This window comes from Gracilinanus agilis, chromosome 1 (genome assembly GCF_016433145.1).
Source record: "Gracilinanus agilis isolate LMUSP501 chromosome 1, AgileGrace, whole genome shotgun sequence".
In the NCBI taxonomy this organism is placed as follows: Eukaryota; Metazoa; Chordata; class Mammalia; order Didelphimorphia; family Didelphidae; genus Gracilinanus; species Gracilinanus agilis.
Genome location: NC_058130.1, coordinates 634,684,345 through 634,697,620, shown reverse-complemented (window position 1 = coordinate 634,697,620; position 13,276 = coordinate 634,684,345). Strand labels below are relative to the sequence as shown.

Below are 13,276 nucleotides of genomic sequence, written 5' to 3'. Positions count from 1 at the left end.
CAGCCTGACCTTGGAAGGCTTTGGGGAAACTGGTTTCACAGAAATATTGCTAATAAAAAATATAATTCAATATTAATTTTCCTCAGTTAAAATCTGGCCTCAGACACTTCCTAGATGTGTGACCCTGGGCAAGTCAGTTAACCCCCAATGCCTAGCCATTACCATTCTTCTGCACTGGAATCAATAACTCAGTATCAGTTCTAAGATGGAAGGCAAGGGTTTAAAAAGAAAACTCAACTTAGATGGCTTCAAAACCTAGCTTTAGCTCTTTCAGAAATCTATGAAGCTTCTAAAAAGGTTTTATCATTGTTTTCCTGAATTTCACTAAAAGGTCCTGAACACTGGTAGCCTGCCATTCTTTAGTGTTGTTCCTAGCACTAAGGAACAAAATTGGGTCCATCTGGATAGAAGAAGAAGGCTAACCTTGGGCCTCAAGTGTCATGTCAGATGACCTCTGAGGTCCTTTCCATTGCTAAATCTATGACCCTATTTGAAAGGTGGGCTCATGAAACAAAAATTAAACTTATTCTGATTAGCTCCAAAGGCAAAACCAGGAGCAGTGAATAGAAACTGCAAGGATGCAGATTTAGGCTTGATATAAGGAAAAAATATCCTAACAATTCAATTAGATACATCCACAAGCTGAATGGTCTGTCTTGGGAGATGATTGCCTACTTAGTGGAGGTTTTCAAGCAATGGCTGGATAGCCACTTATCACATTGTATAGTCCCTTTAAATTCTGGAATTCTGTGATATTTATTATCTTATATAATAGTAATATAAATAATAACATATTTTGTTTTAGAAAGTACATTGGATTGTCATAATTTTATTTGCTTAAAGACAGCAAATCAATCTTCATCTTTTACTTCATTAAATGAAAAATTCCAGATCATTTTCTCATGACCTATTTTCCATTTCACTAATTTCTGTACTTCTGTTCATCTTGTCCAAAACTTTATTTAAGACGAGCCTGAAGAGAGTTCAAGCACCATTGCATGCCAACTCCCTTTCACATATGCCACATTACTATTAAAATCTGCCAGGATCTTGGGATCATGTGTCTAGAGACGATGGAAGGGTCTTCTTCTTCTATCCAAATATGCTTAATTTTGCTCCTTAGTGCTAAAAAAAACCACTAATGAATAACAGCATTGCACAGTATGGCACTCAGACCACTTGGGGTCCACTGCCATTTTGGTACTGAGCCAGTACACTGGCTTTTTCTATTTGGTATAGAATATTAAGCAGTCAAAAATAGAAATGAAAAAAAATGCACATTTTAAATCGCACTATCATTAAAAGCCCAAAAGCAAGCCACTTAAAGGCAAGAATAATAATACAATTTCATGACAGAAATGTAAAAGCTACAAGCAATTCTGCATCCATACAAATAATTAAGTGAGAATGATATGCTGAATTGTTCTAAATGACCAAAGCTGGATTTCTGATGTTAAGTACAGGGATAGAATCATAGCTAACAGGGACAACATGATATCCTGAGAGGCTATCATTTCTTTATTTAATGTGCTATTTGGGAGGTCATACAAATGTAGCTTAGTTTTAAGATACCCGAACTGGAAAGATGAAGAAAACAACTAATTAATATGTGAAAGTTCAGCAACTTAAGCACAAGAGTTAGCAAAATTTCCTAAACTATTGAAAAGTATAAAAATTGCTTACTTTGATGTTACCAATATATGCTAGCATCCTATTCTATAGCTACCTTTCTTTCCCTTAGCTTCTAAAGTTTTAGAAAGAATAAATTAAACTAACTTGGATTCACACCATCACCATTTACTCATTGTTCAACCCCCTGAAATCCAAACTGATCTCTACCAGAATTGTTCTTTCTTTAATCTTCAAAGCTGTTAAAATCATTATCTGGGATAAAATGGATTCCACCTTGACTGACAGGGATGGCAGTTGAGAATTTGGAATGTTCCCAGATGCCATGAGCCAGGGGAATTGCCAGTGCAGTGCTCATGCAATATGTTCAACTCCCTGAAATCCAAACTGATCTCTACCATTATTGTTCTTTCTTTAATCATCAAAGCCAATAGTGTTTTCCCTCTATCTTTATCATTTGTGGTCCATCCCTTCAAAAATATTCTCTTCTTTAGTTTCTGTGACACTACACTCTCATATTTGTCCTTTTACCTCCTTTACAAATTCTTTTATCTTTTTTTGATAGTCCCTCACTATCCTTTTACTTTTACAAAGGGTTTTCCCAATGTTCTGTTCCTTGGCCACCTTTTATTCTCACCATGCTTGTTTCCTTGATAATCGTATTCACAATTATACCCACAATTGTCACCTCTACACAAATGATTCTCTAACTTCTCCCTTAGAAGTCCAGTTCCATATTTCCTACTTCCTGCTAGCACCTCAAACTCAATAGGTTCTCAACTAAATTTCTTAATTCTCCTACTTTTCCACAATTCCCACAAACTAGCCTAACTAGTTTGCCTACTAATATCACCACTGACCTCCTAGTAAAGCTCAGAATCATGGAGAGAACTTTTTCTTTTTTTTTCCTTTTCTTTCTTTCTTTAAAAAAATATTTATAGCCACGCTTTTTGTGGTGGCAAAAAAACTGGAAAACGAGGGTATACCCTTCAATTGGGGAATGGCTGAACAAATTGTGGTATATGTTGGTGATGGAATACTATTGTGCTCAAAGGAATAACAAACTGGAGGAATTCCATGTGAACTGGAAAGACCTCCAGGAATTGATGCAGAGTGAAAGGAACAGATCTAGGAGAACATTATACACAGAGACTGATACAGTGTGTAAAATCAAATGTAATGGACTTCTGTACTAGCAGCAATGCAATGACCCAGGACAATTCTGAGGGATTTATGGAAAAGAACACTACCCACATTCAGAAGAAGAACTACAGGAGTGGAAACACAGAAGAAAAACAACTGTTTGAACGCATGGGTTGATGTGGACAAGATTGGGGATGTAGACTTGAAACAACCACACCAATGCAACTATCAATAATATGGAAATAGGTCTTGATCGATGACACATGTTAAAACCAGTGGAAATGTGCATCGGCTATTGGGGGGATGAAGGGGACAGTAAAAACATGAATCATGGAACCATGGAAAATTTTTCTAAAAAATAAAATTAAAAGGGGGCAGCTGGGTAGCTCAGTGGATTGAGAGTCAGGCCTAGAGACAGGAGGTCCTAGGTTCAAATCTGGCCTCAGCCACTTCCCAGCTGTGTGACCCTGGGCAAGTCACTTGACCCCCATTGCCCACCCTTACCAATCTTCCACCTATGAGACAATACACTGAAATTAAGGGTTTAAAAAAATAAAATTAAATAAAATTAAAAATAAAATTAAAAAAGCAAAAGCAAAAAAAAACCCTCACCTTCCACCTTGGAATCAATACCTTGCATTGGTTCCAAGGCAGAAAATCAGTAAGGGGTAGGCAATGGGGGTTAAGTGACTTGCCCAGGGTCACACAGCTAGGAAGTATCTGAGGCCAGATTTGAACCTAGGACCTCCTATCTTTAGGCCTGGTTCTCAATTTACTGAGATACCCAGATGCCCCCAGAACCTTAATTTTTCAACTACCTCAAAGGAAATATTTAATTAGTTTCCAAAACCTAATGATTTTGCTTAGGCAATCTCTATCAGCCTCTAGCCTCTTCTCTTCAATTCCACTGCAAACACTAGTTGAAGTTCTTATCTTTTTTGGCCAAGGTGATTATAAAAACTTCTACCTGGTCTTAGTTCCTCCAGTCTATCCCCTCCAATCCATCACACAGCTGTCCAAGTATTCCTCTTAATGAACCTTGCCACTACTCAACCTTCAGCAGTTTTCCATAGCAAGTGAAATACAAACTCTGGGTCTGCATACTTAAAACACTCCATAATTTAATTCCAAACTATCTTTCTAAATTTACCTAATTATTCTCTGCTTCACTCACTCTTTGTTTCAGCTAAACTGCAATACTATCCATTTCCCATTCTTGTCAGGCCCTCTCCCAATTCTCATCTCTTAGCCTATGTTTAGTTTATCCATCTTATTATTTTCTATTGAAGTCCTTCCCTTCTTTCAAGGTCCAACTCAGGAATCATCCTTTCTATGAATCTTCTCCTGTCTTCTCATATTCCAATTCCTAAAATCTCTCAGGTGAAAATGATCTTTCCTTCCATATATTCCTCATAGCATATTGCCTTATGCCTGTTCATTATACTTATTTTTATCCCTTCTTATATGCCAATTATACTAGTATACCTCTCCTCTGTATCATAATGTAAGCTCCTTTAAATCTGGGTTGATAACATATTATCTTTGTATCTCTACACCCAACAGTGTTTTGCACATAGAGACACTTTTAATAACTGTTTGTGGAATTGAAATAAACAACTTACCATGATATCAGCTTCTCGTGTGGCATAACGAAGGTTTGGATCTAGCCAATACATCACAGCTTTTACCTGCTCAAAGTTCAGGAAAAGAAGAAATACCAGAAACAGGAAATAGAGCACACTGAGACCTGAGGAAGACAAAGAAACATTTAGATAATCTCGAGATATTCTGTATATATCTGTGTTGGTTCCATAAAACAAGGAGTAGTTCAGAGCTAATGAACATAAACATGTATACACATTGCTTTCTGATATGTTGCTTAAATTCTAAAAATTAAAAAAAAATTAATGTATATGATGGTTCCTTAAACCTTGAATAAAAATGGAAACTATTTTAATCAAAATGCTGCTATTCATAATATAGGTCATTGTCACAACACTATGTATCTGTTCTTTTTAACAAAAAGTATCCTACTGATAGAGATATTGTTTTAACATCAACTACATTTCCCATGTTATTCCCCTGCCTCTTCTCTGTGATTGACAGTGTTCTTTAGGGATATCTATATTAAACTGCTTAACTACAAACTTATCACAAGCTAGTGAATTCTGTAAGATTCTTCAATGTCTCAAAAGTCTATATTAAACAAGAGTAATTATTTAAAGATTAGCAGATGAGTACCTATTTGCTTTAAAGAAAAAGGTGATTCTAGCTTCCTAATCAAAATAAATATAGTTGGCAAGAATATGGAAAATTGAAAGACACTTTTCTGAGCAAATTTTTTTATCACAAAAAGTTATATTAAATGAAGCAAAACAACTCACAAGTAGGAAGGAGGATCAGGGAGCCTGAATCTGATTCTCTAAAATTTCTTTTCCAATTAACATTAAGATTAGTTTCAAATTAACATACAAACAGGAGGTAATGGTCAGAATTACTGAATTACCAACACTTTACAACATGTAGATTTAGCTATGTCTGTCATTGTGATAAAGTAGTGATACCTCAATTTTGAAGACTGATCAAGGATGTAAAATGTATATACCTTGAGGACTCATTGCCCATTTTCATCTCCTTATGCTTTGTCTCCATATATATGTTCAATTATTATTTTCAGTCAAAAGCAACACATTATTCTGATTATTTTATTTATCTTCAAAAATTTTTGCTAGAAGACAGGAATGCTTGATCAAAATAAGACCAAGTACTAGAGAGGCAGTAACCAAATTAATGAAAGATAAATTACATTAATCTACTATTTAATATTTGGAAATAAATAAAAATAAGCCCTTGAGTCTTTATTTTTTCACTTCAAGCAAAAAAGTTTTAAACTATTTCTGGTAAAAATACAAACTCAAAGTGAAAAAATAGACTAGACTACTCCCTCCAAACTAAAGATTAGAGTCATTTTTTCTTAAATGGATGGCAGCCATCTGACAAACAAAAAAACAAAAAACAATAAATCCCCCAACCATGGTCAGCACCAAGATTTCTATCCCTGCTCTTTCTCTGATATCAGCTATAATAAAAACAGTGCTTACAATGGCACTTGGGCACAGCAATGCAAGTAACCTTGGATCACACAACCTGATCCAAATTTGGCTCCCTGCTCTTCTCCCATAGAGCAACTCTACAGGAGGGAATATCTGTGACTGGAATAAAATCTTTTATAAACCATTATCATGTTGTGTGCTCCAGTCTGCAGGCCATCTCAGGGGAGTCTGGGCAAACAGTGTAGGAATCACAGATTCAGATATGGAAGGAGCTCACAGAGTCTAATGATTCCCAAGCTCTTAGGTGGGGTCATATATTCCTTTATACCAATACTGACTCATGCCAGCAGTTTTCAGTAAAATATTCTAAGTCTTAAAAAGAAAAGAAACCCCTAAATGGCTTGCTGTAATGATCCTTATAAATTAATGGCTGAATGGTAAAAATGGAGATTCTCTAGAGGAATAGGCAGGAAACAAAGATTAATTTGCTCATTATGCTAAATGGATCAGCTGTGGTGAGAAAAATTAATAAGCATCCAATCCAAGCTCACAGTAATTTATAACCTCAAGTGGCTATATTAGGTCTATGACAAGAAGTAGAGGAAAATTACCAAAGTAAATTAAGTGACTTCTTTAAAATTTTTGAGTATCACAGGAGCAAACAAAACCAAAACTTTTAATCTTTCTGGCTTCTTGATTTTCTCTTTTCCTCACTTTCTTTTACCTGTTTCTTCCCCCTCCTGCCCCCACCTAAATAAAAGAAATTATTCTTTACTTGGTAACCCTCATAGACAGGCAGTGAGGGGATATGCAGGGTTTTAAGGTCTATTTTTCTATCAGTTATAGCTATGATTTTGTGATGTTAATTTAAATATCTGGACCAGAAAACTCAAGTTCAGAAAACCTGAAATAATATTTATGTGAGATGACTACTATTAAAACAGGAGAAACTGAAGCCTTCATGATACACTATACAAAGTCTATGCTGCTAGTATAAACTTTAGTATATGGAGAAGTCACTTAAGAATGAGCTTGGATCAGAGACAGAAATCATTAGGGCATCTTTCTATTGTCTCCATTTGCCTCTGTGCTGTGGAAAAAATAGAGTATTATCTCAGAGTAATTCTGATCTACTACCATAAATTTAGCTACTGTAGGTTTTCTGCCTTAGTTGTCCTTCTATAATCCCTGCTGTTCTCCTAGTCACAACTTTTAGGAAAAAGCAACCAGTGATTTCCTTTATTAATTCTTGACTGCTTTGAGAATAGGGTATATGAATCTTAAAGGTACACATGTAGCCCTTGAGACAGGTATAATAACAGGAAATGCTTCCATAATCAGAATATGATATGTATTAATAGTAGCACCAGAATTAATCATGGAGATTAAAAGTTTCCTTTAGGCTCTGGAATTATTAGTAGGTTAACAACTAAGTTCAATCATTTTGATAGAAAATTAAAAATGATATACTGACATCAATAAACAACAACAAATGTACATGCAAATGCACAGATATATTAATTCACTTAAACTTACCAAAAACCATTCGCCATAAAGCAGGATGTGGTCGAGTAAAAGGACCTGTGGTTAAAAACATAAAAAAAGAACATAAACAAATTATAAGTGAAGAAGTGAAACTGTGTTAGAACCAGTTCATATGTGGATTTTGAAGACATTAAACTTTCTAATGCTTAAAGGAAAAATACCAACACAGAAAATCTTTTCATTAATATTTTTGAGTGAAAGATTATACTTAAAAACTTAGCTTATATTAACTCATTAATCCTTACAATCCTCTTTAGGAATCTCCAATTTAATAAAAGGATAGGTTCCATAAATAGGTTGTTTGGAAGTCAGAATGAGTTTTTTTCAAAGCAAGAATGATTGTAAGATATGCAGGAAGATGATAAAGGAAGAGAAGTAGAAGATAAAACTATTCTATTGATATTTTGCATGTAAACCTGTAAGAACCAGGAAAATAATATACATAATTAGAATACAACAACATAAATGAAAAGAACAAAACTGGGTGCTGTGAAACAGTGAAAGCCAAGAAGGCCATTCTTTGCAGAAATGAAGACGTATAGGAGTAGAACACTGCATATGTCAGGTTTTTTTGATATGGTGAATTGTTTATTTTTATTATAGCAGGAGGCTCTTTGAGTGATGAAGGAATTCAGACACCATATTTTAAAGACAAAAGATAGTTACAGAAATTTATTTCTGAAAAAGAATAATTGATATCAGAGATAAATGAGAAAAAAGGTAAGAAAATGCCTCTCCTTTGATGCTTATGCTACCTGGTCTAGACAAATTTAAACCCAAGAAAATGAAATTGTAGTTGTGGTTGCTGAACCACCATGGATGATCTTTGAGGAATTGTGGCTACTAGTAGAAGCACCAAGGATTTGGAGATTAGAATGTTGTTTTAATTTTCAAAAGGAGGAAAAAAGAAAATATTTTAAAACTTTAGGTTTCTGAACTTGCTACTGATCTCTTGAAGAATTCTAGAATGATTAAAGGAAATCTTTGAAAACACTGAGAAAGTAAAGAAGCAACTACCACAAGGTAGCAGCACTATTCCTGAAGAACCAGGAATCTGCCAGTATCATCTGATGCTTTTCTGATAGGTTAATTAGATGATTTAATCAGATTTATGCCAATTTAATCTAATGTTTTTCTGATAGGCTAATTAGATGAGTAGGATCATTTAATGACATGGGCAGAATCTCTTGATATCCTTGTGATGAGTTGGAGAGAGATGATTTGAGTAGAGAATAGTATAGTTAGGAGGTTGCAAACTGGTTAAGTAAATATACCAAGAGTGATTAATGAATTTTTAAGAGTGGAAGATTTCTAGTAGAGTACCCAGGAGTGATAGCTAACTAGATGACGGAACTGGGGGATAAAAAGATTATGACAGTTTGAAGCACAGGTCAGCAACTTTTTGGCCGTGAGAGCCATAAATGCCACATTTTAAAAAATGTAATTTCGTGAGAGCCGTACAGTGCTCACAGTGTGCACTCCTATAACAGTGAGCTCTCCTGTAACAGCGCCTGAAAAAAAATTGACTTTATGGCTCCTGCAGAAGGAGCCATGTGTTGCCGACCCCTGGTTTTGAAGCAATGGGCCAAAGCTAACAAGATGAATGGGGATAATACCTCTATATTTAAAAAACCAATAATTTTATGTATAGTATAGAAGTGGGGCTGGAAATGTTTTTTTTCCTGGTGTTCAACAAATTAAAAATAAAAAAGATGTGTATTCCCCCCAATTCTTTAATCAATTAAATACACATGCTATAAGAGACCTTTTCCCAAGCAGTTTTCACTCTCTCCATGAAAGATAATAATTCTGTTTTATCTGAAGATATGGAAGTGAGAAAGAAGTATGAAGCATTATGTATAAAAACAAAAAATCTGAGCTGAAATCATACCTATCCTTTGGAGGATAAGTTTAGGAGTCAATGGTAGAGTAGCCCTTTGAAATACTGCCCTGAACTCCAGTTCTTTAAACATACCTCATATCTCTATATATTGCAGATGCTCAAGATTCATTTGAGTTAACTATTTTTTGAGATTAAAAATACTCCCAGAAAGGGTCATTTGTATTAAAGTATCATAAGCTATAATCCAAATAATATCTGAAAAATACTGAATTCAGTAAAATTTTGACTTAGCAGGAGAAAAATAGGGAAATATATAAATAAGTCTCCATCAGCATACCAGATGTCTACTACCATACATTCTGATTCACCCAAATCCTCCCTTTCCCTGTAATTCTATGGGTATCAATGTAGGCTCCTCGAAAGAAATACATCCCTTTTCATTCTGAATTTAATGAACACCAAGTAAAATGAATATTTCCATATACACTGAAGAACAGAAGATTAATATGAAACCAAGAATCTCTTTCATATAGTTTTCTTTTAAAGTATATAATAAAATCAACATGTATCAAAGTTTTCCTGTTTGCTTATAATTCCTTCTGGACTTCCTTCTAGTCTTAACTCATATTTTTTGTTTGTTTGCTGGAGGGTAGAGAGGCAATTCTACCTATCCTCCTCTTTTTCTTTCCATTTGCCTTCACCATAAGAAAAACAAAACCTGGAACAAATGAACAGTGAACAAAAAAAAATTCCTATTGGGGTCATTCAAAAAATATGTTTCATTTTTTATCTTGTGTCTATCACTTATTTGACAGGTAGTGAGTAGCAGCTTCTGGAGTCACTGTTGTTCACTGCCTGGATTAGAATTCTTAAATCTTTTAAAGTGGTCTTTACAGTGCACTTGTTCATTTCCCTCTGTATCAATTCATATAAAGGCTTCTCAGGTTTCCCCAAAACTCTCCATTTTCATTTCTTCTTCTTTTTTTTAAAGATTTAAAAAAAAAAACAAACCTTACCTTCCAAGTTGGAATTAATACTGTGTAATTGGTTCCAAGGCAAAAGAGCAATAAGGGCTAGGCAATGGGGGTCAAGTGACTTGCCCACGGTCACAAAGCTAGGAAGTATCTGAGGCCAGATTTAAACCCAGGATCTCCTGTCACTGAATCTGGCTCTCAATTCCCTGAGCCACTGCTGCTCCTCTTCCCTACCCCCAATTCTGTAATTTCTCAGAATAATGTTTCATTAGAGGAAGAGAAGGGAAAGCAAATAAACATTTACAAGTACTTACTATGTACAAGCTAGGCACTATGCTAAGCACTTTTACAAATATTATTCCATTAGATCCTCACAACAGTCCTGTGAGATAGGAGCTATTATCTCCATTTTACAGTTGAGGAAACTGAGGCAAACAAAAGTTAAGTGATGTGCCCAAGGATCATAAAGCTAGTAAATGTCTTGAAGTCATGTAAACCCAAATCTTCTAACTGCAATCCCAGCATTTTATCTATTGTGCCACCAGCACAATACTATATTTTGTTTAGTCATTCACAAACTGGTAGGCATCCCATAGTTTCCAGTTTTTTGTTAACATTTTTGGTCAAGCTTTCTAGAATGACTAAATCAATTTTTAAAACTACTACAACAGTGTATTGGTGTAGAGGTTCTCCCAAAAATCCTCAATGTTTGTCATTTTCCTTTTATTGGTGACCTCTTCCAATATGATTGGTGGAACACTCTGGGTCCCTTTGATTCTTTTGATTTGCATTTCTCTAATTGTTAATGATTAGGAGCTCTTTTTCAAATGGCTGTTGATAGCTTAGATTTCTTCCTGTGAAAATTACTTGTTCATATGTTTTGACCAGTTATCATTTAGAGACTGGCTTTTGCTTTTATAGTTTTATCAATTCCTTACATATAGTGAAAATGAATTTATCAGAGAAACTTCAGATAAAGATTTTTTCCCGATTAACCATTTCCCTTCTAACTTTATTTTTTCTTTTATTAATTTTTCCCTTAAATTACTCCCTCTCATTATTTAAATTAGTGACATATAGCTTTTTTAAAAATATGGTTATTGGGGGCAGCTGGGTGGCTCAGTGGATTGAGAGCTAGGTCTAGAGATGGGAAGTCCTAGGTTCAAATCTGGCCTCAGACACTTCTTAGTTGTGTGACCCTGGTCAAGTCACTTAACCCCCATTGCCTAGCCCTACCACTCTTTTGCCTTGGAGCCAATACACCGTATTGACTCCAAGACAGAAGGTAAGGGTTTAAAATATATATACATATATATGGCTATTGATTGCTTGGATTATTTTCCTTTGAAAACTGCCTGTTCATATTTTAAGATAATTTACCTATTTTGGAATAACTTATAAATCTGATTTCATAGGAAACCTTTATCAGAGACACCTTCTGCAAGGGTTTAGCTTAGATATGTATATTCTTTCTATTAGATTATATAAGATTTATTTATCCAAAAATTTTTAATTTTCTATACTGTTTTTAAAGTCATGAATACTAAGATCCAAAAGGTGATTCCTTCTTTGTTCCTCTAATTTGTATAAGATGTAAGTAACCCTTTATATCTAGGCCATGCATCTATTCAGAACTTAGCTTGATAAATGGTATAAGATGCTGATATAAACCTAATTACTGCCAAACTGTTGACCAATTGGAATGAGTTTTAATATGTACAGTGAGAGAGCTCATCCACAATGATGTGAGTGACATGTCCAAAGTAATACAACGAGGACATGTATTTAGGTCTTTGATTACAAAAACACTATTCTTTTCCACTAAATCATAAATAAGTCTCCTCACTATTATTACCTTCCTTTAGATATTCTCCTAGTCAATACCTGTTCTAAAACATGTGATCCAGAACTGAACATGATTTTCCCGATAGAGTTGACCAGCTGAGAGTAAAGAGTATAGTATAATGATCAACTTCCTCATTTCACTAATTTATCAAGATACCATATAACATTAAACTTGAACAGGACTTCTAGTCCAATCTTCTTATACTAAAAAGGGATGACCCAAGGACTAGAGAAGTGAAATGTCTAACTAAAGCAGTAACTAACTAGTGGTAGAACTAAGATTTGAATCCAGATGTCTTGACTCCCATTGTAGAGCCCTTTCCTTATATACACTTCCAAGTCATAGGATCCAACTTTAAAATTAGGAAGACTTGTGCTCAAATTCTGCCTCTTAAGCTTATTTAGCTATATGACCATAGGCAAATCCCTCGACCAGATAATAGGTATAATATCCATAACAGAGTTGTTATGGAAGCCAAATGACAGTATTTTGCAAAACTGAAGGCATTAGAAATGTCAGTTCTTGTTACTCTAGTAAATCACTATTTATATAACTATGGTGGGTTACTTCACCTTTCTGAGCCTTAATCTACTCATTTGTACAATGTGGGGATGAGGGTGTGGGAGAAATAAATGACCTCTCACTGCCTGGATTCTCTCACCTATCCATTCCCTTATCCTTCTGGCCCTTTGTTTCTTTAAAAAGAATATCATGATCTCTGTGTTTGTTTTCATTTCCAATATTATGCTATATAAAATTAAATATTTTTATTGTGTTCTTGTCTTGAATATACTTTTAAAACTATGTCTCAGAAGCTCCATCTTAGTTGGGATGAAAAGTGAACTGAATGTTATATTTTATCTCTTTTGAAACTGAGAAACAGGAGATTCCACAGCTTAAATAGAAATTTTAAAATTCATTTAAAGATTATTAGGGCTGATAAGGCAGCCTCCTTGGGGAACACAGGAAATACCCATTAGAAATCAAACAAAATTATCACAAGCTGCTTTAAAGTCATGTGGATTTATTGCCTAAATAGTCTTCTTCTAGTAACTTATGGAAACCACATGTTACTGAAAACTTAAGTTCTTGCTATAAAATTCCCTTGAGGGAGACAATTGAGGGACTACTGAAAAATATATAGTAAAACCTTGATTTTTTAGAATAGAACCATCTTTCCAGACCATTTAGGCCAAAAAAAATCCCACTAAGCAACAAATCTTTTGTGGTCAAGAGATTATAT

At 34.7% G+C, this 13,276-nt stretch overlaps 1 protein-coding gene across 1 annotated transcript in view; it reads right to left on the bottom strand.

Moving 5' to 3' along the window:
• PTDSS1 (phosphatidylserine synthase 1) overlaps window positions 1–13,276 on the bottom strand; it is a 65,243-nt gene that overhangs the window by 32,499 nt on the left and 19,468 nt on the right. The window contains exons 3-4 of the mRNA XM_044658212.1: window positions 7,362–7,406; window positions 4,395–4,519 (exon numbers count right to left, since the gene is read on the bottom strand). Of these exons, the coding sequence (XP_044514147.1) occupies window positions 4,395–4,519; window positions 7,362–7,406 (170 nt within the window). The remainder of the gene's footprint in view (window positions 1–4,394; window positions 4,520–7,361; window positions 7,407–13,276) is intronic.